General features: G+C 37.8%; 5 protein-coding genes across 9 annotated transcripts; 3 read left to right on the top strand and 2 right to left on the bottom strand.

The window, feature by feature from the left end:
* Positions 1–5429: 5429 nt before the first annotated feature.
* Positions 5430–8342, top strand: LOC104770628 (cation/H(+) antiporter 3). Its single transcript, XM_010495081.3, is given in 4 exon segments — positions 5430–5581; positions 5584–5822; positions 5924–6982; positions 7074–8342. Coding segments are annotated over 4 exon segments (2445 nt in total). The 5' UTR covers positions 5430–5556; the 3' UTR covers positions 8196–8342.
* Positions 8343–9538: 1196 nt separating this feature from the next.
* Positions 9539–12028, top strand: LOC104770625 (uncharacterized). 2 transcript variants are annotated; one of them, XM_010495079.3, is made up of 5 exons: positions 9539–9755; positions 9847–10163; positions 10317–11249; positions 11357–11404; positions 11487–12028. In XM_010495079.3, exons 2-5 carry the CDS (start codon positions 9960–9962, stop codon positions 11907–11909), a joined length of 1608 nt encoding a protein of 535 aa, XP_010493381.2. In that variant the 5' UTR covers positions 9539–9755; positions 9847–9959; the 3' UTR covers positions 11910–12028. The 2 variants fall into 2 exon arrangements, with proteins under 2 accessions (XP_010493381.2, XP_010493380.2); XM_010495078.3 differs by lacking the exon at positions 9539–9755 and having other exon boundaries at positions 9760–10163.
* LOC104770627 (magnesium transporter MRS2-11, chloroplastic) lies at positions 12021–15805 on the bottom strand. Its single transcript, XM_010495080.3, has 14 exons — positions 15236–15805; positions 14994–15066; positions 14839–14909; positions 14636–14721; positions 14447–14537; positions 14178–14246; positions 13520–13600; positions 13243–13408; positions 13111–13156; positions 12953–13033; positions 12791–12873; positions 12546–12589; positions 12343–12467; positions 12021–12259 (listed from the first exon to the last, which is right to left on the bottom strand). The coding sequence occupies exons 1-13, from the start codon at positions 15620–15622 to the stop codon at positions 12372–12374; spliced, it is 1374 nt and encodes a 457-aa protein (XP_010493382.1). The 5' UTR covers positions 15623–15805; the 3' UTR covers positions 12021–12259; positions 12343–12371.
* A 776-nt stretch (positions 15806–16581) lies between these two features.
* LOC104772472 (uncharacterized) lies at positions 16582–20190 on the top strand. 4 transcript variants are annotated; one of them, XM_010497082.3, is made up of 12 exons: positions 16582–16858; positions 17042–17368; positions 17522–17587; positions 17713–17852; positions 17940–18066; positions 18158–18230; positions 18311–18443; positions 18566–18701; positions 18780–18864; positions 19190–19464; positions 19561–19729; positions 19935–20190. In XM_010497082.3, exons 1-11 carry the CDS (start codon positions 16748–16750, stop codon positions 19699–19701), a joined length of 1614 nt encoding a protein of 537 aa, XP_010495384.2. In that variant the 5' UTR covers positions 16582–16747; the 3' UTR covers positions 19702–19729; positions 19935–20190. The 4 variants fall into 4 exon arrangements, with proteins under 4 accessions (XP_010495384.2, XP_087360905.1, XP_087360907.1 ...); XM_087504780.1 differs by having other exon boundaries at positions 16654–16926; XM_087504779.1 differs by lacking the exon at positions 18158–18230 and having other exon boundaries at positions 16600–16858; positions 18292–18443.
* Positions 20133–22642, bottom strand: LOC104770623 (GDSL esterase/lipase At5g22810). Its single transcript, XM_087504782.1, has 5 exons — positions 22017–22642; positions 21371–21501; positions 21020–21262; positions 20582–20837; positions 20133–20492 (listed from the first exon to the last, which is right to left on the bottom strand). Exons 1-5 carry the CDS (start codon positions 22276–22278, stop codon positions 20299–20301), a joined length of 1086 nt encoding a protein of 361 aa, XP_087360908.1. The 5' UTR covers positions 22279–22642; the 3' UTR covers positions 20133–20298.
* Between the last annotated feature and the right edge of the window lie 443 nt (positions 22643–23085).

Raw genomic sequence — 23085 nt, 5'->3', positions numbered from 1 at the left:
CCAAGCCTACTACAATCACGTTGAAGCAACCGTCGGATAAGAAGAAGGAGGCAGCGTCCTACAATCATGCTGCTGCAAAAGTAAAAGCCATGGGTTGTGACAAAGGACCACAGAGAGAGACAAGGAATATGTTCAATGCTCTCAACCTCCTATGCAATGATGACAAGTGTGCAAAGGACTAGGGCAACACTGTTTTAAGTCTGATTATAAATAGAATCCATATCTCCTATGTAACACTAGAGTATGCAATAATAAGCAAAAGGAACTTTCTTCATATTATCTTTGTTCTTCTATATGTTATTAGAGCCATGGCACTGTCCACTGAGCTATATTCACAACCAGTGTTAAAAATTACAAAGTGCATTACTGTTAAACTTACAGAGAGAAACTATTTGTTCTGGAAGTCTCAGTTCGAGTCGTTTCTATGCGGTCAAGGGCTCCTAGGGTTCATCAATGGATCCACTCCACGTCCTGCTTCTGCTACCAACGCCGACTCCACACCAAATCAAGCCTACCAGGCCTGGATCCGGTCAGACCAAGTTGTCAGAGCATGGCTCCTTGGCTCGTTGACAGAAGACATTCTCACGGAGGTCATCAAAACAACAACAGCTCAAGAGGTATAGAACTTCCTGGCTGGACACTTTAGTAAGGTCTCATCTGCTAGGTTGTTTGGTCTACAAAGAAAACTGCAAAACACTGAAAAGAAAGAGAAACCTATGCTAGAGTACTTGAAAGATCTTAAGAGTGTGTGTGAGCAACTTGCCTCTGCAGGAAGCCCTGTTAGTGAGAGAATGAAAATCTTTGCTGCTTTAAATGGTCTAAGTCGTGAGTATGAACCGATTAAAACTTCGATTGAGGGCACTCTGGATGCTACTCCGTCACCAACTCTCGACGATGTGATTCCTCGTCTAACTGCTTATCACGACCGCCTCATGTCTTATAATGAAGAAACAAACGTTACTCCTCACTTGGCGTTCAACACTCAGCGGTTTGGTGGTTCTTCTTACAACAATAGAGGACGAGGAAACTCACATCAATCTAGAGGGAGAGGCGGATACTCCACCAGAGGCAGAGGATTTCATCAGCAAATGTCTTCCTCTTTGGGCTCATCAAACTTCTCCAATGACAACCGACCAGTATGTCAAATATGTGGAAAGGAAGGACATGTAGCATCTCAATGTTGGCATCGCTTTGACAATAACTACCAGTCACCACCACTCCCTGCAGCTTTAGCAGCTCTGCGTATAACCGATGTCACAGATCAAGGAGGTCACGAGTGGGTTCCTGATAGTGGTGCAACCGCTCATGTCACTAGCTCTCCTGGTCACCTGCAGCAATCACGTCAGTACACTGGTAGCGACACTATCATGCTTGGAGATGGGAACTTTCTGCCAATCACACACACTGGTACTGTTGTTCTACCAACAACATCAGGTAATTTACCTCTTAAGGATGTTCTAGTAGCTCCTGGTATTACAAAATCCTTGTTATCTGTTTCTAAACTTACAACAGATTATCCATGCTCCATTAAGTTTGATTCTGATGAGGTTCTTGTTAAGGACAAGGTAACAAAGAAGCTTCTCACTCTGGGTCCGTATCGTAAGGGTCTGTATGTGCTCAAGGATCCACCGTTCCAAGCATTATACTCGTCAAGACAACAAGCAGCGTCTGATGAGGTGTGGCATAGACGTCTTGGACACCCTAATAAGAAGATCCTGGAGCAGTTAGTGAAGAATAAAGCTATAATCATCAATAAAAGTACCAAGCAGATATGTTAGGGATGTCATCTTGGGAAAAGTAGTCATCTTCCTTTTTCAGATTCTCAGTTTGTTGCAACTAGGCCATTAGAGAGGATTCATTTTGATCTTTGGGGACCTTCTCCTGTTACTTCTGGTCAAGGCTTCAGATATTATGTAATTCTGATTGATAATTGGTCTAGATACTGTTGGTTTTATCCACTGAGAAATAAATCAGATTTTTATTCTACATTCTACAATTTTCAGAAGCTTGTTGAAAATCAGTTTGGCTGCAAAATTAAAATGTTTCACTGTGATGGTGGTGGTGAGTTCACAAACAAACCTTTTCTCAATCATCTGGGTCAGTGTGGGATACAACAACTCATTTCTTGTCCCTATACTCCTCAACAAAATGGTCTTGCTGAAAGAAAACACAGACACATTACTGAGCTGGGTCTCTCCATGATGTGCAGCAGCAAAGTTTCTCAACATTTTTGGGTTGAAGCTTTCTTCACAGCAAACTTTCTGAGCAATATCCTACCTACTACTGCTCTAGTTGACAACCAAAGTCCTCATGAGAAGCTCTACCAAGCTCCTCCAACCTACACAGCCTTGCGGACATTTGGCTGTACGTGTTATCCAACTCTAAGGGACTATGCAGGAAATAAATTTGATCTAAGGTCCCTTCGATGCGTCTTCTTGGGTTACAACGCCAAATATAAAGGCTATAGGTGTTTGTATCCACCCACAGGAAGAATCTATATCAGCCGCCATGTTTTGTTTAATGAAACTGAGTTTCCATTCTTCGATGTATACAAACATCTTCACAACGAAGGAGGATCAAAGCTCCTGCAAGCATGGCAGCAAAGCTTCTAGTTCCATCCACCAACGTCTGCTCTGACTCAAGCTTCGTCAACCTCAGAACAGAGTCAAACTTTGTTCACTGATGATGATTTTCCTCCCTTGAGTCGCACAACGGTCCCAGCAACCAAGCCTGCAGTCTCGTCTCAACAACTAGTGACCTCTGCAGTCTCTACCGAAGCTCCTGCGGTACCCCAAGAGTGCATCGAGAATTTAACAGGCAACGAATCTGTTCAAACTAATGAAGAGGATCAAGTTTCACAAGTCGAATCAGAGTCCTACGATGATGAAGACACAACAACGACTCAAACTGCAGAGATTCTCACAGATTAAAGAGAGAACCAACACTCTCAGTCAACTCACCCAATGAAAACAAGATCATAATCAGGAGTGAGAAAGCCTAATCCTCGTTACGCTCTTCTCACTCTCAAAGCTTCCTACCTAGAACCTAAGACCGTAACAGAGGCTTTGAAAGATGAAGGTTGGACTGATGCGATGACTGAAGAAATCGATAACTGTAAAGAAACAAACACGTTCTCTCTCGTACCACCTGAACCAAACATGAATATCATTGGCTGTAAGTGGGTTTTTCGAACAAAACTAAAGGCAGATGGCTCTCTAGATAAGCTGCGAGCTAGACTAGTGGCTAAAGGGTTCCATCAAGAAGAATGAGTTGACTATTTCGAAACCTATAGTCCAGTTGTAAGAACTGCTACAGTACGGCTAGTTCTTCATGCTACCACAGTAATGCAGTGGGAATTGAAACAGTTGGATGTTAAAAATGCATTTCTACATGGTGATCTCACTAAAGATGTGTATATGCTTCAACCACCAGGATTTGTTGACAAAACCAAACCAAATCATGTTTGGAAACTTCACAAATCCCTCTATGGACTCAAACAATCCCCAAGAGCATGGTGTGATAAGTTTAGTACATTCTTACTGGATTTTGGTTTTGCTTGTAATATGCAGGATCCCTCTCTGTTCATATACGACAGAGGATCGGACATGATTCTGCTACTTCTCTATGTGGACGACATGGTCATCACCGGTAGCAACACAACTCTTCTCAACAAGCTCCTAGACAGTATGAATCAAGCCTTCAGAATGAAAGATCTCGGCAAACTCCAGTATTTCTTGGGTATACAAGCAACACATCACGCTAATGGTTTGTTTCTTTCACAACAGAAATATGCAGAGGATCTTCTTAAAGTTGCTGGAATGTTTGATTGTGCTCCAATGCCTACACCTCTACCTGAACAACTCAATCAAGTGCCACATCAGAAAGATCTCTTCTCCAATCCAACCTACTTCAGGAGTTTGGCTGAGAAACTACAGTACCTCACTCTAACAAGACCTGATATCCAGTTTGCAGTGAATTTTGTCTGCCAAAAAATGCATGCACCAACCATGTCAGACTTTCACCTGCTCAAAAGGATTCTCCGATATATTAAAGGAATAGCAACTATGGGCATCTTCTTCAACAAAAACACAAATTTCAAGTTAAGTGCCTATAGTGACAGCAGCCACTCTGACTGCAAAGAAACAAGACGGTCCACAACAGGCTACTGCACTTTTCTTGGTAGCAATATCATCTCATGGTCCTCAAAACGGCAGTCATCTGTCTCCAAAAGCTCGACTGAAGCTGTGTACAGATCATTGTCCGAAACTGCCTCAGAGTTAGCTTGGATCAGCAACATGCTTCGCTACTTACGTATTCCCCAACCAGACACTCCTGAGCTCTACGGAGACAACCTCTCCTCCATATACCTAGCCGCTAATCCTGTTTTTCACTCTCGAACAAAGTTTTGAAACACACTATCACTATGTTCGCGAGAGAGTAGCTCTGGGGGTCTTGGTGGTTAGTCATGTACCAGCATATCTACAAATTGCAGACATATTCACGAAATCGCTTCCACTTAAACCTTTTGCTGTGTTACGACACAAACTTGGTATGGTCTTGCCACCCACACTAAGTTTGCAGGAGAGTATAAAGGTGAAACAGTCAAAAACTGTTTTGGAAACAGAGTCTTTGAAGAAGAATGGAACTTTGCTAAAGCCCAATAATAATAACACCCAAATGAAGAAGCCCACCAAGCCTACTACAATCACGCTGAAGCAACGGTCGGATAAGAAGAAGGAGGCAGCGTCCTACAATCACGCTGCTGCAAAAGTACAAGCCATAGGTTGTGACAAAGGACCACAAATAGAGACAAGAAATATGTTCAATGCTCTCAACCTCGAGGTTGATGACAAGTGTGCAAAGGACTAGAGCAACACTGTTTTAAGTCTGATATAAACACTTAAGACAGAGTATGCAATAATAAGCAAAAGGAACTTTCTTCCTATTATCTTTGTTCTTCTATACAAGGAAACATTAAATTTTTGTTCAATACAAAATTTAGTTTTCCAATTTAGATGCAAACAAAAGATAAAAGCAAAATTCATATTGGAAAAATTATATATGCTTGCTACACAAGATAATTATTTATGTGACGAGAGCTTGAGGCAGAGATCGGAGGTGCTTGTTCACTCGTCATCGTAGTCTGAAATATTATTGGATTCCGGAGAAAATTTGGTATCGCGTTCTTAGTTTATTTAATTATCTTCTTCACCTTTGGGATTTGTTGTTGTAGTTGGCTCAGTTACCTGTAAATTAGCAGAATTAAGTTGTAACCTGTAAAAAAAACCTAACAGTAATCAGACAATCCTTATAATAAATATATATTTACATTGTCGTCGAAACCTGTTTCTTGTTAGCTACTTTTGCCTATTCATACATTTACTAACTATTTTTAGGGTTTCAAAACCCCAGATGATCACTTGTTCCTTTGATTCTGTTACCCAAACAGTAAAAAAGTCGATAAATTTATATAAAATTGTAATGCATCTCTGATCACGTACATTGCTCTTGCAATCTTTTTTTTGTTGTTCTCTTCCATTGAGGGTTTTGTCATCAATGGAGGACTATGGAGATAATAAGATGCTTACCTGAGAGACACATGGAGACAAGGAACCATGATTTGTGACGTCATACCTCTCAACCCTAGCTCCAATGGTGTTTGGCCTGAACAAAAATTCTCAGATCCAAACATCAATGTTCATTTCTGGAGTTACGCGTTTCCACACTTGCAGATGATATTTCTCATCATCTCTTTCCTTTGGCAATTCTTGCATTTCTTCCTCCAACGTCTCGGCATGATCCGTTTCACTTCTCATATGCTTGTACGTACTATTGGAAAACCTTGAAAACGTTTCCATATTGTTATTATTATAAGGATATATTCTAAATTTTGAGGTTTTTGTTGTGTTGTGTTATCTTGTAGACTGGTGTTCTTTTAAGCAAGACTTTCCTAAAGGAGAACTCAGCGGCGAGACGATTTTTTTCTTCAGAAGATTACAAAGAGATTGTGTTTAGTCTTACTGCTGCTTGTTCTTACATGATGTTTTGGTTCTTGATGGGAGTTAAAATGGACATGAGTTTGGTCCGAACCACGGGGAGAAAAGCTATTACCATTGGGATCTCCTCTGTTTTACTTTCCACGTTGGTTTGTTCCGTTATCTTTTTCGGAAACTTAAGGGACGTAGGAACGAAAAAATCAGACAATACTCTCAATTCATTGGAGTATGTTGTGATTTATTCAATCCAATGCCTTTCGTCTTTCCCTGTCGTTGGAAACCTTCTTTTTGAGCTAAAGCTACAGAACTCAGAGCTCGGTCGTCTAGCGATATCTTCTGCTGTAGTTAGTGATTTCAGTACCTCGGTTCTTGCTTCCGCTCTCATCTTCATGAAGGAGCTCAAGGACGACCAAACACGGCTCGGTAGTGTGTTTATAGGAGATGTTATTGTAGGGGACCGTCCTTTGAAGCGAGCAGGGATAGTGGTTCTCTTTGTTTGTGTTGCAATCTACGTTTTCAGACCGTTGATGTTCTACATTATAAAACAAACGCCTTCTGGTCGTCCCGTCAAGCCAATATACTTAACTACAATCATTGTTATGGTTTCTGGTTCAGCCATTCTTGCAAATTGGTGCAAGCAATCTATTTTCATGGGACCTTTCATCTTAGGTCTTGCTGTTCCTCATGGCCCTCCTTTAGGTTCTGCAATCATTGAGAAGTTTGAGTCGGCTATATTTGGCACTTTTATTCCGTTCTTCATTGCTTCTTCTTCCACGGAGATCGATATCACGGCTTTGTTTCATTGGAAAGATCTCAAAGGTATTATACTCATCATATTAATATCTTTCGTCGTCAAATTCATCTTCACTACCGTTCCTGCTTTGTTCTACCGTATGCCAATGGAAGACTGCTTCGCTCTATCTCTTATCATGTCTTTTAAAGGCATCTTCGAGCTCGGCGCTTACGCCTTAGCCTTCCAAAGAGGGGTATGTACAAATACAAACACATATGCCTCCATTATCATATTATATTTAAATATGTAAACTATGTCTCATGTTTATGCTTTGAATGTTGCAGTCTGTTCGTCCCGAGACCTTCACTGTCGCGTGTCTTTACATAATGTTGAACTCCGCAATCATACCTCCGATATTGCGGTACTTGTATGATCCTGCGAGGATGTACGCAGGGTACGAGAAGCGGAATATGCAGCACCTGAAACCAAACTCTGAACTAAGGATTCTGTCTTGCATTTACAGAACAGATGATATACGTCCAATGATCAATCTTCTTGAAGCTACTTGCCCGTCCCGGGAATCTCCTGTTGCAACCTATGTCCTCCATTTGTTGGAGCTCGTAGGACAAGCCCATTCCATCTTCATTTCCCACAAATTGCAAACTCTCAAAACAGAGGAGACGTCTTATTCAAACAACGTACTTGCCTCTTTTGAAAAATTCCGCAAAGAGTTCTACGGATCGGTCTTCGTAAGCACCTTCACAGCTATATCTATGCCCGATACGATGCATGGAGACATTTGTATGCTTGCTCTCAACAACACTACTTCTCTCATACTTCTTCCTTTTCACCAGACTTGGTCCGCTGACAGATCCGCTATAATCTCAAACAGTAGCATGATCATGAACCTTAACGAGAGCGTTCTTGACGCTGCACCATGTTCTGTCGGAATCTTTGTGTACCGAAGCAGTGTTGGACGAAGAACCATTAATGACGCTGTTTCAAACTTATCAACATACAATGTCTGTATGGTCTTCCTAGGCGGTAAAGACGATAGAGAAGCAGTGACACTTGCAGCACGAATGGCTCGAGACCCTAGAATCACTGTAACCATTGTCCGAATGATCACTACCGATGAGAACGCACGGGAAAAGTCAGAATGGGATAAAATGCTTGACGATGAACTTCTTAGAGATGTGAAGAGCAACACATTAGTAGACATTTTCTACTCGGAGAAAGCAATTGAAGACGCCTCTGAGACATCTGGTTTCTTGAAATCGCTTTCAAACGATTTTGATATGTTCATAGTGGGAAGAGGGAAAGGAAGGACGAGTGTGTTCACAGAAGGGCTTGAGGAATGGAGTGAGTTTAAGGAGCTTGGTGTTGTTGGTGATCTATTGACTTCACATGATATTAATGGCCAAGCTTCTGTTTTGGTAATACAACAACAACAGCTTATGATTTAGGTTCATAAGTATTGGTACCATTCTTTTCATTATAGTCTTAGAAATTTATTTGTAAGAAGAGCATTCTTTTGTAAATTTTTTGCTTAGCACATGCAAATTTAACTTCTTGCAAATACACAAGGGCGATAAAATTTTCAAGCATTGAAATTTTATACTTACAAAAATACATTTTCGACAAAAAAAATTACAAAGACTATATACGAACTCACTTATACAAATAATATACACAAATTCAAATTTATGATAAATGACCTAACCAATCATATACTAGTTTGTAAGACTATCAAAATGAAAATGATTTATATACATATATAATAAAGAGAAATTCCTTTAAATACCACTAAAAAAGTTTTTTTCCAAAAATACCACATTTTAGTTTTTTTTTCCAAAAATACCACAAAAGTTTTTTTTCCAAAATTACCACTAACACAAAAAATTGAATTTTAAGAATGTAGAATTTTTTTTTTATGTTTGGGTTGACAAATTTAGTTTTAGGGTTTAGTTTTTAGGGGTAGGGTTTAGTATTTATAATTTAGGAATTAGTTTTTAGTATTAAAACTTTAGTTCAATTATGTGGTATTTTTGGAAAAAAATACATTTTAGTGGTAGTTTTGGAAAAAAAACTAAATTGTGGTATTTTTGGAATAAAAACCTATTTTAGTGGTATTTATGACAATTGCCCTATAATAAATGAAAAATTATAGAAAGTTTTGGCTACTTTAATGACAGTTATAAAGCATACTACAATACTATCATTTAAAGACATAACTTAATAATTTCTATATAGTCATAAGCTCTAGCAAAAATTTAAAAAAAAAATCACACTAAAGCATACATTAACATATCAATGCATATATATATATATATATAGAACTTGTATGATTATTAATTTATGATATTAGTGAGATAATATATGTACGTAAAATTTTAAATATTTAAATATTTTATTAACTTACCAAATTTTGTTATTTGAGACCGAATAATTCTATTATTTTATGTGTGTATTAATTTATCTGAGTATTAATTTACATAGATTTACAAATTTCACCATGACCTTAGTTATAGTATCGAGTTTCGGTGAACAGTGAAAATATCTTACTTTGGATGGCTATAAAATAAATTGTGAATATTATTTGTTTATTTCATTGAAGTTCACGTGAAATTTTACGATTTTGTTGTTAGCGGTTGGTGTTCACTTCAAAAAAGTGTCAAGATATACAAGTGGATATATCCATAGATTGTAGTGGCAGTTGCCCCCTGAAACTTAGAATTAAATAAAAATTTAACAGTGGACATGGTTTGTGTTGTAGCGAAAAGGTTAAGGATTCTCTTAATAGAAGTTCGAGGTGGTAGGTTCGATTCCTTCTTGCTACATTTTTCACCCACTAAATTATTTGCATTGAACTGTAGATTTATGCTATTTTAGAATGTTAAAAGAATCTCATAATTCTCTTTGTCAAATTACACTTCCGTACACTCTCTTTCAGACAGAGTCAACGAAAGCCCTAATTCTCTGACACAGACACTACTACTATCTCCAGTTTCATAATCAATCATTCGGTTCGGTTTCGTAGTTTTTATCTGCATTAATTGGTATTTTGCTCAAATTGGGAAATTTAATCGGATCTTTTTTTTTTTTTTTTTTTTGAAGTCATCCAAGCTCTCCCAAATTTCTAGGGTTTAGGGGTTTTCCCCTGAATTTGACTGTCCCAGATCTCATCTAAAAACTCCAAAATCGATTGAGGATTCTCAACAATTCCGGCTATGGCGGATGAGAAGAACGGTGGTCGTCTGAGTGATGCTAGTGACTACTCGTCAGAGGACGAAGGAACAGAGGATTACAGGAGAGGAGGCTACCATACGGTTCGAGTGGGTGATACTTTCAAGAATGGATGTTATGTCATTCAGAGTAAGCTTGGTTGGGGACATTTCTCCACTGTCTGGCTTGCTTGGGACACTCCCAACTCTGTAAGTCACTTTCTTCACTTCTACGGTTCGTTTTAACACATAATCAAATTTTTAGGGTTTTATCAGTATAAGGATTGCATTGTTGGGATTGAGCTTAGCTTTGTTGGATAAAATGTGAATGTGAATCTTGCCTTTCAATTTTACTGTTTGTAGAGATACGTAGCTTTGAAAATCCAGAAGAGTGCTCAGCACTATACTGAGGCAGCCATGGACGAGATTAAGATATTGAAACAGATCGCAGAAGGTGATGAGGAAGATAACAAGTGTGTTGTGAAGCTTCTTGATCATTTCAAGCACGCGGGTCCTAATGGGAACCATGTTTGTATGGTCTTCGAGTATTTGGGAGATAACCTCTTGTCTGTTATCAAGTACAGTGATTACCGAGGGGTTCCTCTTCACATGGTTAAAGAGATCTGTTTTCATATTTTAGTTGGTTTGGATTATCTTCACCGCAAGCTCTCCATTATTCATACTGATATCAAGCCGGAGAACATTCTGCTTTGTTCCACCATTGACCCTGAAGCAGATGCTAGGAAAGCAGGTACTCCTCTTGTACTTCCAACCGCTAAGGACAAGAATGTTCCTGAGAGACAGGCTGAGAAAGACAAACCCAAGAGTTACACTTACAGTGCGGATTTGACTAAGAATCAGAAAAAGAAGATTCGTAAGAAAGCTAAGAAAGTGGAAGGTTCAGAGGAAAATGAGAGAGATACTAACTCTGAGGCAAGATCAAATGGAAATTCATATGTGGAGGGGTCGGAAGAGAGTTCAGAAAGAGTAAAAGATGCAGAGGATGATAGTCAAAAGAGTCGGGGAAATAGGAGAGGAAGTCGATCCACGAGGCAAAAGTTACTTGCGGATGTTGATCGGAAATGCAAGTTGGTAGATTTTGGGAATGCTTGTTGGACTTATAAACAGTTTACGAGTGATATACAGACGAGACAGTACCGGTGTCCTGAGGTTGTTCTTGGCTCAAAATACTCAACCTCTGCGGATATGTGGTCATTTGCTTGCATTTGTTTTGAGCTTGCCACCGGAGATGTTCTATTCGATCCTCACAGTGGTGAAAACTTTGAGCGGGATGAGGTATATTTCTCTCTAGCTTTCTTATGTTCTGTGAAAAAACTCAAATAATTTCATTTCGTTCATATTCAGTAGAGCTTATGTAATACATAACGGGCTTTTGGTTTCAGGATCACTTGGCATTGATGATGGAGCTTCTTGGGGTGATGCCAAAAAAGGTAAAAATTTGAGAAACACTGTTGTTCTTTTTGTTTATAAGTATGGTTTTGCGCTTTTTAACGGGATCTTTTGTTTATATAGATTGCATTAGGCGGACGCCATTCGCGAGATTTCTTCAACCGACAGGGTGAACTGAGGCACATCAGGCGGTTACGGTTTTGGCCACTTAGCAAGGTCTTAACAGATAAATATGACTTCAGCGAGGAAGATGCAATTGCTATGCAAGATTTCATCATTCCTATACTTGGATTTGCACCTGAGAAGAGACCAACGGCTGCTCAGTGCCTAACGCACCCATGGATGAATCCGGTCCCTAGATCATTAAAACCGTCATCGAGTCCACAGAAACCCATAGAAGAAGAAGCATCAGATGAGAATAAAACGAAGGAAAAGGATGAGAGGGAAGCGATGGAGGTTGGTGTTGGGAACATCGCCATTGATGGCTCGGAACCAAAGACCTCAGCAAGAGAAGGTCGTCAATCTGCTCGTGATCTTCGCACTTAAGAAATTATAATCCCTGAAAAAGTTTTGTATTTGCCTCTGAATATCTTCTCTGGGAATCAAAGATTTAGATACTGTATTGTTTTTTCTCACTTCACTATTGAAAACAAAAGATTTGAAAATTCATTTGCTTTTTAATACAAGCTTATTAAATGATACACTGATTTAACAGTAACCAATAGTGCAGAGCATACGCAATGAGGACATAACACACAAGTACAAGGGTTCAATGGAGACCACACAATAAATATATATCAAACTTTTTATGAACTTCCTTCCGCTCTAACACCTAGAAAGGGGCCTAATGCCACAATGTAAATGTGATGAAATTTTCTTCTTCACGGATTTCCCACCTGTAATATATACGTTTATTTTCAGCTCTCTTCATCAAATTTCAAGGAAAACGGAAATATTTTAGGATTGAAGACGGGTTTACCACTTCTTTTGTCTTTTAGGATTGAAGGTTCAAAATATTTTGCGTCTACTGAGATACGAATACATGAGGAAGAAGGCGACTGCAGCGCCTATGATGATTCCACCCGTTGTTAGCCAGAATGCAGACTGCATAAACTCGAGATGTTAACGGTGAAGTGATGGTAAAATAGTGTATAAAGATGTGGCTACATGATGAGGGCTTACAGCTTGTTCCTCAAGATAGGACCTCAAGTTCATGCCGAATATACCTGCACGCACCCAAAAGAAGAGTTTTAAGCCCTTTACGATGATTTGATGAACAGGGGAAAATAGGAATTGTTGGCTTGGAGATCATGTATAAATAGCACACTCAGTTCAATCTCGGTAGTTGGTAGTTTAAATACAAAAAGAAGAAGCAAGCCTCTAACACAGTTCAAAGGTTGCAAATCATAAACGGGTTGTGAATGTACCTGCGATCAGAGCACCAACTGCAACACAAAATGTACCGACCTGAAGAAGCAACTCGAATCTGCTGACCTCAAGCCTCCGAGAACTGAAAATAAAACAATAATGCATCATGACAAGAGTGTCTACTCATTTGATAGATAGGAGTGTTGTGTTATCTTCAGAACCTTAGATTGACAGCAATTGAGTCTTCCATTTCCTTTGCAGAATCCAGAAGTCTTTCTGCTTGTCCATGGCATGACTCACATCTGCACAGACGAAGCCATAGAGTTTCACTACATAAGAATATAACATATCAGAGTGCTTCAAGAGTAAAAGTCAAAACCTCTGCAGATAGTTCTCCAAGAGCATCTCTATTTCCTCCTCTTCTTCTGCACAGAACCAGAGAAAGAAAATGAATCTCGTTAAATTCATGTGTTTGTGGTGACTATCACGGAGGAAATGTTTGCAGTCTTACCCTCAGCAATCAGCTTCTCTGAGGGTAACGTACACTCCAAATCATCGTCTCCTCTTCTAAGTGTGCAGTTTCTTCCCATGATGCATATGCGGCGTATTTCATGGGGATCCTCTAAAAGATCCAGAAGCATTTGTCTAAGAGCTCCAGCTCTGGAGCCTAATTCGACCTTTAAAAAGTGTATAAGGAAAAATACAAAACAAAGAAACGAAAACTGAGTTCTCTAAAGTGAACAACTGAATCAAGAATATGCATAGACAAACATCTTAATGAAGTTTACCAGTCTTTGTTTACTAATACGAAGTTCCTCCAATATATCAGCAGTTAAGCGGTTGGGCAAAACCTCAAGAAGAGCTTGGACCTGAACCAAATGGCACAAATATAAAAGTTAAGAGCAAAAGAAATGATGATAAGCTCCATCGTGTGTATGTGAGGCGTTCAGAGGATGCACGTGAAAGATTTAAGCAGAAAGAAGAAGAGGATATTTTGAAACCCAATCTGTAACTAACTTTCTTTACAAATTGTTTTCGTATAAAGACAAACTCTCATTGTTTAGAGAGGATTATGCAAACCAAGATGTCGGATGTGGGGCTCATGAGTGGTGAGCTAGAAATGATGTTCTAGTCATCCTCTCGCTATGCTTGTTTGATCATAAAAAGCCATAAGCCAATGTTTGGACAAAACTACAGGGTTTTATGTCAGAACGTTTCATGATTCATGCTCAGTTCAGTGTGATATTTATACCAGAAACTAAACTTATATCAATAGGAAAATGCATTATTCGACTCGAAAAATGGCAGTCTCATCCTCTATAACATGACTCAGTTCCTTTTGACTTTTGGGATACAATAAGCAACTGAGTCATGGAGGAAGTCCTAGTCCAGCAGTCAAAGTGAAGAAGATCTAAATGAAATATACTCACTAGCTTTCATACTCACACGGGGTTCTATGTCCATAAGCCTTTGCTCTAATCGTTGTATCCTTGAGATAAGCGCCGATTCAACAGCCTTCAATTAAGCCAGAGTAATGAAACGTTAACACCACAGAGGTTGAAATTATTTCGAACTCAAGTTATGCAGGGCTGAAGAGATAATTTATATAATCTTTGATCTGTATACACAACATATATTTCTTCTTTTCTAACATAAATAAAGAGTGTCATAAATAAATCACCATCCCATAGAGTTATCTATGAAGCCAAACCAACCTCGAGTTCAAATGGCATAGAGGGCCCTCCATTCATACTTCTTGGGTTAAGCCGAGGCATCAATGTATCTACAAAAGCCCTTCCTCCTCTCCTGAAAATATTTTGGACAAACATCAACAAATACTGAAAAAAAATAGAGTGAACAATCTGAGAAGAAAAAAAAAAGAGATATACTGCTACCAAAATTACCGGTTATAATCAAAAATAAGGACACGGTCTCGCATTGCTATTGCTCGCAAAGAGCCCAAATTGAGCAGAATCGCATGTTCACGAACCTAAATAACATGTAAAAAGTCATATATACAAATAAAATACAGGGTAGTGAGGTAGAGATGGTTCATCATAGCCATATTCACACAAGTAAAGAGAAATGATAGTTGAAGCTAATTTACCAAAAGAGATGGCACTGAGTTTGTCATAAACAATGAAGGATCAACGCTTCGTATATCTCTTGGACGCAGACCTGGTAAAAAAGAGTAACACTCACCAACATCAAGATCAAAATGTATAATTCAGTCGAGAGATGATTAAATTTTGTTTCACTCACCACTGGATTTGAGAAGCTGTCTTCTGTTAATCTTCCTTGTAGATATTACTCCAGTCGCCTTCACTTCAACAACCTTATTTTTTTTTATTATATTCCAGAGACATAAAAGTTTTAAAATTTTGATGAGGGCACAAACATAGGTGACAGCTTCAACCATATAAAATAATCACTTAAATCAGAATCTTATATGAACATGCACAATTCATTTTTTTCTTTTTACTTAAAAGAGAAAGAATGAAAACCTCATAAACGGGTTCACGAATTCCCAGAGACGTAGAATCAGTTGACGAAGAAGAACTGATCTTCTTTGAATCATCGCTTCCTCCGTTATCTCCTCCATCACTGTTACCACTGTCACTGCCATCATCGTCGCTAACGTTTAGGGATTCGTAATCGCCGACGAAATCTTCGGCGGTTGTAGAGGATTTCGCTAAACATTTCGATCTCGATGATGATGATAAAACTTTGAGTGCTTCGAAATAGATCGGAGTTCTTCTACTCAGGGCAGATAAGTGGAGAGAGAAGGAAGGAGAAGATCCAGGAAGAAGATAATGGAGAGATGGAGAAGGAGAATGATCGGAGGAATTGAGGAGTGGAGTGAATGAAGATGAAGATGGAGTTAACGCCATTGTTGGTGGTAGGAAGAAGCTTTGGTATGGAGAGATTCTTCGTTTTGTTTTTAGCTTAAGGATAATTTTACAAATAAAGATAAAATAATATCCATCTTTTCTATATAAGTTTTTAAAAATTTGCTGCTTTCTCCCTAGTTTATGTCCCGCGATCTTATCTGAGAATGGTAAAGCGGATAATTTCGCGCAACGTGTTCGCATAGTTCCGGATCTAGTTAATACCTATGTAAACAATTTACCTTCTAGTTGGCTTGTTTGAGTCAATGTTGTATGCTGTTGTCAAAAGAAAAAAAAGTTTTTTAAAATTATTTAGAAAGATTTATAAAACATGATGCCTCCTTATCCCACTCAAATATTTTCGATTGGCATTTTTCACAAATTTGTGTGATAAATAAATATGAAATTTTTGGAGAAGTTATATATATGAAAAAGATATATTAGAAATCACAATCAACAAATTTTTTTTTTTTTTGAAATTTGATACAAATAATATGAATAAATAAATCTTATTTTAAAATTAAAATCTCAAATGATTATATATCTCTCTATCTATGTTTTTCAAAAATAAAACTAAATATTTTTCGGTTTAATCATATTTATTTCGTATAAGGCAAAATAGATCCTATTATTAAAAATAAAATACAAAAAATTGTTTCATAAATTTGTTTTCGTATGTTATTATTTTACAGATATTTAATTTAATATCCTACATTTTGTCCAAACAAGAGTATGTTTTATTTACAGCAAAATGTTTTATTTCATTTAGAAAATAATTTTGGATTAGTGAATAAACAATTTGTGGTAGATGACCGTTAATTTTGTGGCGGAGGATTAATTTGAGATTACTCAATTTCTCACCTGTGAAGTGTTGCCACCTGTCCCGAGCTTTATTTAACAGTTGGCAGAGTCTGCGTGGTTCATCCAAAAGGGATGTCATTAGCTCTATTGAAAACGTTAAGGTACTTTAAAAGAAAATAGAATACTTTGCAGGTCAAAAAACAAAAGACGATTTAGTACAAGGGTTACTTCCTAATATTGAAGCAAAGAGGCGTTTCGAATTTTCTGGGCGAGAGAAGGAGAAGAAATAAGGGCAAAGGTGAAAAGAAACAAACCCAGAGAGGTTCAATGGAAGACGATGAAGCTAACCAGCGAAGAAAATTTCGAGAAGAAGATGATTTTAGTGAAGCAAGAGAAAACGAGTTTCCATCTCATCATCCTCCACCTCCTTCTGATGAAGTAAGAGCATCAATAGCTCTTAATTTCAAGTTTAATTGTAGAAATCGAGCTTGAAGCTAGTTTCAATGGTACTTTATGTGATCAAGTTTTCTTCATATGTGGCAATTGAAGAGTCTATTTTCGATTGAAAGTTCTGTTTTTTTTTCGTAGTATTGTTGACAGTGATTTCTCTATGTTCTGCAGTTGTTCGACATTTCGACTACTGTTGATCCTAGCTATGTTATTTCACTGATAAGGAAGCTTCTTCCAGTTGATTCGAGCACTGAAGAGCGACGTAACCATCATACGAATGCTAATAATGTGGTTCAAGGTGTTGACACTTCCAATGGTGGTTCAGAGAGCATGGACATTGGAGGTTACAATAACGAATCCACTTCTGAGGAGAAAGACAAGGTGGGTTCATGTGCGGAGCTGGGAATGGTAAGGGGGTCATCAGTGGAAGAAGCTTGGGAAGATCATGGTTGTGTTTTGTGGGATCTTGCTGCTAGTAGAACTCATGCTGAGCTAATGGTAATGGGTTTAGATAAGTAATACACATTTGAATTGTTGAAAGATGGTATTGGTTTCCATGTAGACAAGAAAGCAGCTTGGTTACATTACATGTATTTAACTCTATGTGCTGGAAGTTGTGATTATTTTCTTGTATTCACATTGGATTTGCAGGTACAGAACCTAATATTAGAAGTGCTTCATGCAAACCTTATGGTTTCAGAATCTTCCCGCATTCGAGTAAGAAGTGTATAGTATATCTATGATCAATGGCCAAGTCTGATAATTTTCTGGTTTTGTTTGTCTTCCTTGACAGATTTTGATGTTTACATTTTTTTTTTTTTTTTCATTTTGGGGCTTGCAAGGAAATCTGTCTAGGGATTATTAGGAACCTTGTTTGCCATGAAGGTCTGTTGCAACATGTAGAGTCTACAGCAGGAATCGTCAATATACTTGTGGGGCAGTTGTTTCTTGATGATACCCAATGCCTAAGTGAAGTTTGTAGGTAAAAAAATTCAGTTTATGACATCAAATGTAAATCATGTTCATCAGTTGGTTTGGTTATCTAAATATTGACATATGTTTCCAATAGGATACTAACCACAGGTCTCTCTGGGACTGGATGTACTCTCTGGGCTGAGTGTTTGCAGTCTGATGATATACTTCGCCGTATTTTATGGATTGCAGAAAATACCTTGAATCCACATCTTATTGAGAAGGTAACTTCTGATATTTGTGCTTGTAACTGAGTCATTCTTGTACTGGACGAATTGATGGTTGAAAGGTTGATCGAACTGGTGAATTTTATAGGACTCAGTTTCAGATGGAAATCTTTCCTTTAACTCTCTACTTTATGCTTATTCATGTCCCTCAACCATTTTCTGTAAGTTTTGGTTTATCATGGCTCTTTTTGAATTTGCTATATCTTTCCATTTTCTCCATAGAGTGTAGGGTTATTGTTAGGTATCATAGAAAGTCAACCGGAGATTGAGAAGCTATTGATCCCTCTACTAATGACTCTGGGTTTGACGAGTCTCTTGATCAATCTTCTTTCTTTTGAAATGAGCAAGTTGACGAAAGAAAGAATTCCAGAAAGGTAAAGAATAGAAATTCATCTTAATGGTCATTAAGTGTTTATGAATGGCATTCATATTCTTGCAAAAAAAAAACAAGTGTTATGCTTTACTATGTAGTATGAACCCTTGTATATGGTTTCAGGTACCCCATCCTTGAAATTATTCTCCGAGCTATTGAAGCCCTTTCTGCTTCAGATAGCCATTCTAAAGAGATTTGCTCTAGCAAAGAACTATTTCAGCTAGTCTGTGATCTTATGAAACTTCAGGACAAAGCTGAGGTATTTATAGGTTTTTCCAACAAGCTTTGCATTGAATGTATCTCAAGTTATAATCTAATAAACTTATCTTCACTGTAGGTGGCAGCATCTTGTGTTACTGCTGGAGTTTTGATCGCAAATATGCTGTCGGAAACAGTCCATTTTATTCCAGAAGTATTGGAAGGTAAACTAATTACTTTACTTTCATGAAATGTCTGGTCAGCATTTTCCATTTGGGTTTGCAGAGTGTGACATGACTTTACTTTACTTTCTTTACCTAGTTCTGAATTCTGGAATTGTGGTGTTAGGAAAAAGTTATAATTAAATTTGTTTAACAAGTATGAGATGTTTGTACTGATGAAAGCATTCTGAAGATGTTTTTAGCAATTCACAGCAAGGGCCATACTTTGCAGATTAGGATGAACAGATAAAATATATGCATAGTGTTGTTGGTTGTTTCATCTAAGTGCTTCATGTCTTTATCTAACACTAAGAATCTGTGCAAGCAGATTTCTCTTTCTTGGAAGGTTTATTCAGTACTTTACCATTTGCTTTGGATGACTTAGAAGCAAAAAGAGCAATTTGGAATGTTATTGCGAGGTTACTTGCCAGAGTTAATGAGTCTGAGATAAACACATTCTGTCTGAGTCAGTACATATCGGTTTTGTTAAGCAACTCGGATATTATAGAAGATGATCTTCTCGATACCCAACTAGAAGATTCAAACGAGGAGTTACAAAACACACTCCCTTCCCAGATGAAGTCAAGTGCGCGAACAATTGCTGTATCCACTTTTCTATTCCTTTGTTTTTTTCTCTTCTTTCTAGATTCTACAAAGATGGCCTGTACAGATATTTTTGTTGACCTTAAGCAACAACAGATACAGAAGATTGAGTTGATATTAAACATTTGGAGTACTCGCAATGAGAATCTGCAGGAGGAAAGCATAACTGGGGACTGCTCTATAAACAAAGCTGGTGTTAAAAGGCTATTGGATTGCTGTCACAGATATTTCGGATAAGCTATTCTCCATCTCCAGTATAAGGCTTGTAAGACTTGTCTGCATTCAAATTCTATTTCAAGTGATATATGCAGTCTGAAAAACTCAAAACCTCTCATAATACGATTGGTCATAAATTTCCAGAGGCTTTGTTTCAATTGTTAGATACTTTTGCTACAGCCACTTCGAATGTAGTCTGAATTGGAAATATTCTAATTAACCTGACTCATAATTTTCTTCTTACTTAATTGTAGATCTGTGAAGGATCTTAATTCATGGCGAATCTTCCCATGGTCACTCAAGGCATAACACATTACACCATCAAGCTTCAAGATATCGCTAACTCAGGTGGACTTTATGGTAGACATATACAGGTTAGAACTTGCCTGTCTTTCTCATATCCGTAGATTACTTAGGAGACAGTCTGGTAAATTGTACACAAGAAAGACATGTGCAACCAAAAGAAATACTCATATTTTAAAAGCTAGAAGTCTATCTTCCGACATAAAATCTCGATTCAGTTTTGAAATCCAAATAGGCAAAACAATACATAAACTGAAAATTACAATCTTAAGCCATAGTTGAAAAGAATGTAGAGAGAGAGAGATATGGATATGATCATGAGATGAGAGAGATGCCAGCGAGCAAGAGATTGTCTGCGAGAATCTTGTTAGCAGCTTCCGTCGGATGAAACCCGTCCCAAAAGACATACTCAGTCGCGTTATTACATGTTCCTAATGATTTAGGGTTACATAGTATTGATGTCTCTAGTAATCCTGTTCCACAACAAGCTCTTCTTGCCTCTGCAAATCCTGAAATTTTTTTTACATAGAACACATAACAAAAATTAAAACCTATTAACCAAGCATTGTTCTATGCTTCGAAAATATGTATAAATTACCAAATTCAGATGGCCTGGTGGCGAGATCATAAAGAGGCTGATAGATATCAAACACGACTAGATTGAGTCCAATGAGGTTTCTCTTGAGATCCTGCGACGTTGTATTGAGTTTGTTGTTGAAGGAGACTGCATCGTTGTTTAGCTGCTCCGAGCATCCACCTTCGTGTGGGCCTGCCACGGTTATGGCCGCCGGTAAACATCCTAGCGGCGGAAGCGTAGTCACTCCGATCCTTCTTGCTCCTAACGAGTATAAATTCTACGGATTCCCAAAACAGAACAAAACAAAAACACAACAAACTTATACTTTAACTACTTTTTGATTGTCTGAACAAACAAATATTGCTAATTTAAGTTTATGATATATATTGCTCAAATCAATTTGATTCCTCATTTAGGTATGATTTGAACAAACAAACAAAGAAATAGAGAAAAAATAACCTGAATGAAACTGGAGTAGGAGAGGATGAGGTGATCGGAGAAGTCATCAGGTGATTGAACTTTGTAGAGGAGAGGGTTGATATAGTAGTTTTGTATGAAGTCACTGCTTCCTGCGCTGACGATATATATGCCATCGGAGATAATAGCACTGGCGTTTGCATTGTTGTTTGAGACTGCGATTTCTTGGATCCGGCTTATATAGTCTTTGTAATGTTCAAGCTGTTGCGGCAACGATATTGCACTCTTCATAATCAACAATGAAATTATGTAAGAAGACGTTCTCAATTATTAAGATTCAAATTATTGTTAGACGACAAATAAATAAATAAAGAGGAAAAAAATGGTACTAACGTAGAGCTTGGCTGTGCCATCGTAATAACCGGAGGCTGCAGAGGCAAAGTTAGCTCCAGTCAAAAGGTTTTTTCCTTTTGCCTTTTTGCTTAGATAAGCTTGTGGGTATGATGTGAATCCAAGATTCTCAGCTGCACAATTGATCATTATATTACTATAATATCATATGTGTATGCATGTACACATAAACATGCACACATATCGACCTAATGCATGTACATTGTTTTCTTCGTCTTTCATCCTAAATAAATTGTTTACTTTACTTCACCCCCATGCAAATACAATCCAGCAACTAGTTTTGGTTTTTAACTCCAAGTTTGAAGAAATTATTATCAAGTCATGGCTCTTAATTTTCTACTTTTAGTTTTCAATCCTTGCTAGAAATCATCAATTGACATCAATATATGCTGCATGTGGAACGATTACTCTCAGGAATATTTAACTAAACAGTCCTGCATCAATTCACAAAACTAGATCATCATGTTTGAGTACACATGCATGTATGTCTAAATACTATATGCTGTCAATCAGACGGTTATTTGGATGAGAAATGAGTATATACGCATGCATGCATTATGCATATATGTCACTGTGTCTATCATTCGAATAAATGGAAGAATATAAGAAATAAGAAATGAAGAAGTACCGGTGAAGTCAGTAGCTAACTTTCCATTGCAGAAGCGTCCGGTGGGTTTATGGGTTGTGAAGTCTCTTCCATAAGGAGGAAAATTAGCTTTAACGATTGTGTAGATATCATTGTTGTTTCCAACATCAACCACCGAATCACCAAAGATGAACATGGATGGAACCAGTGGCTGTGCCTCCATCACCACCATTAGCTCAAGAAACATTAAAGACCCTACCATTACATATAGATCTAACAAAACTCCCACTCTCGAGAAACTCATGATTTTCTTTGTTTTTTTTTTCAAAAAGATGAAGATTATAATGATGACGACGATTATATAGTAATGTTGATGCTTATATGAGTAGAATAAGTGTTATGTAGTTTGGCATGCAAGGGTATTTATATAGACCAAATAAACATTTGGGGGATCACTCTTGTATTAAATGTGATAGAATTAGGTGGAGTACTCAAATGTTTCTTACACAGTATATAATGATATATAGTAGTATCGTAGCGTTCATGTGTACATGTCGTTTGTGTCTCTGATATACGCACAGCACATTGATGTGTCTGATCTGTTGGCCTGTTAAAGAGAAGTAAAAACACTTAGCAGAGAGAGAACCACATTGAAAGAAAGTAGTTGTGAGACTCGGGCATTGATTTGGCTTCTACATTTATAGTTCAGTTACGTTTATGTGTGCCATTTGACACTTGTCTTAATTTCCAACTCCCTTACGTCTATATACTCCATTTTGAATGCGCGAACAGAACGTAGATTTTTCTTTCAATTTTGAGTCAGTAAAAATGTTATAGAATTTGGTTTGAAACCAATAAAAGAACTCGGAAAATAGAGAGGAAGTCTATAAATCGTAAGTCTCGAAGTCTCTGATGATGTAATGTAAATAGCATTGAAAAACCTGGGTTCGAGTAGCATTGGTCACGGGGTTCGAAATTTAACATGATTTCCTCCCGGCCCAGAAGATTAGTCTTTGGGTCTAGGAAGCCTTTAGGATCACTCATGAGTTATAAAAAAAAAGATGTAATGTAAATAGAAAGGAACCGGACTTAAAATATAACGTACGTCTCT

This window comes from Camelina sativa, chromosome 20 (assembly GCF_030686135.1).
Source record: "Camelina sativa cultivar CO46 ecotype springtype chromosome 20, ASM3068613v1".
In the NCBI taxonomy this organism is placed as follows: domain Eukaryota; kingdom Viridiplantae; phylum Streptophyta; class Magnoliopsida; order Brassicales; family Brassicaceae; genus Camelina; species Camelina sativa.
The sequence above is the reverse complement of the archived record's forward strand: the minus strand, read 5'-3'. Positions and strand labels throughout refer to the sequence as shown.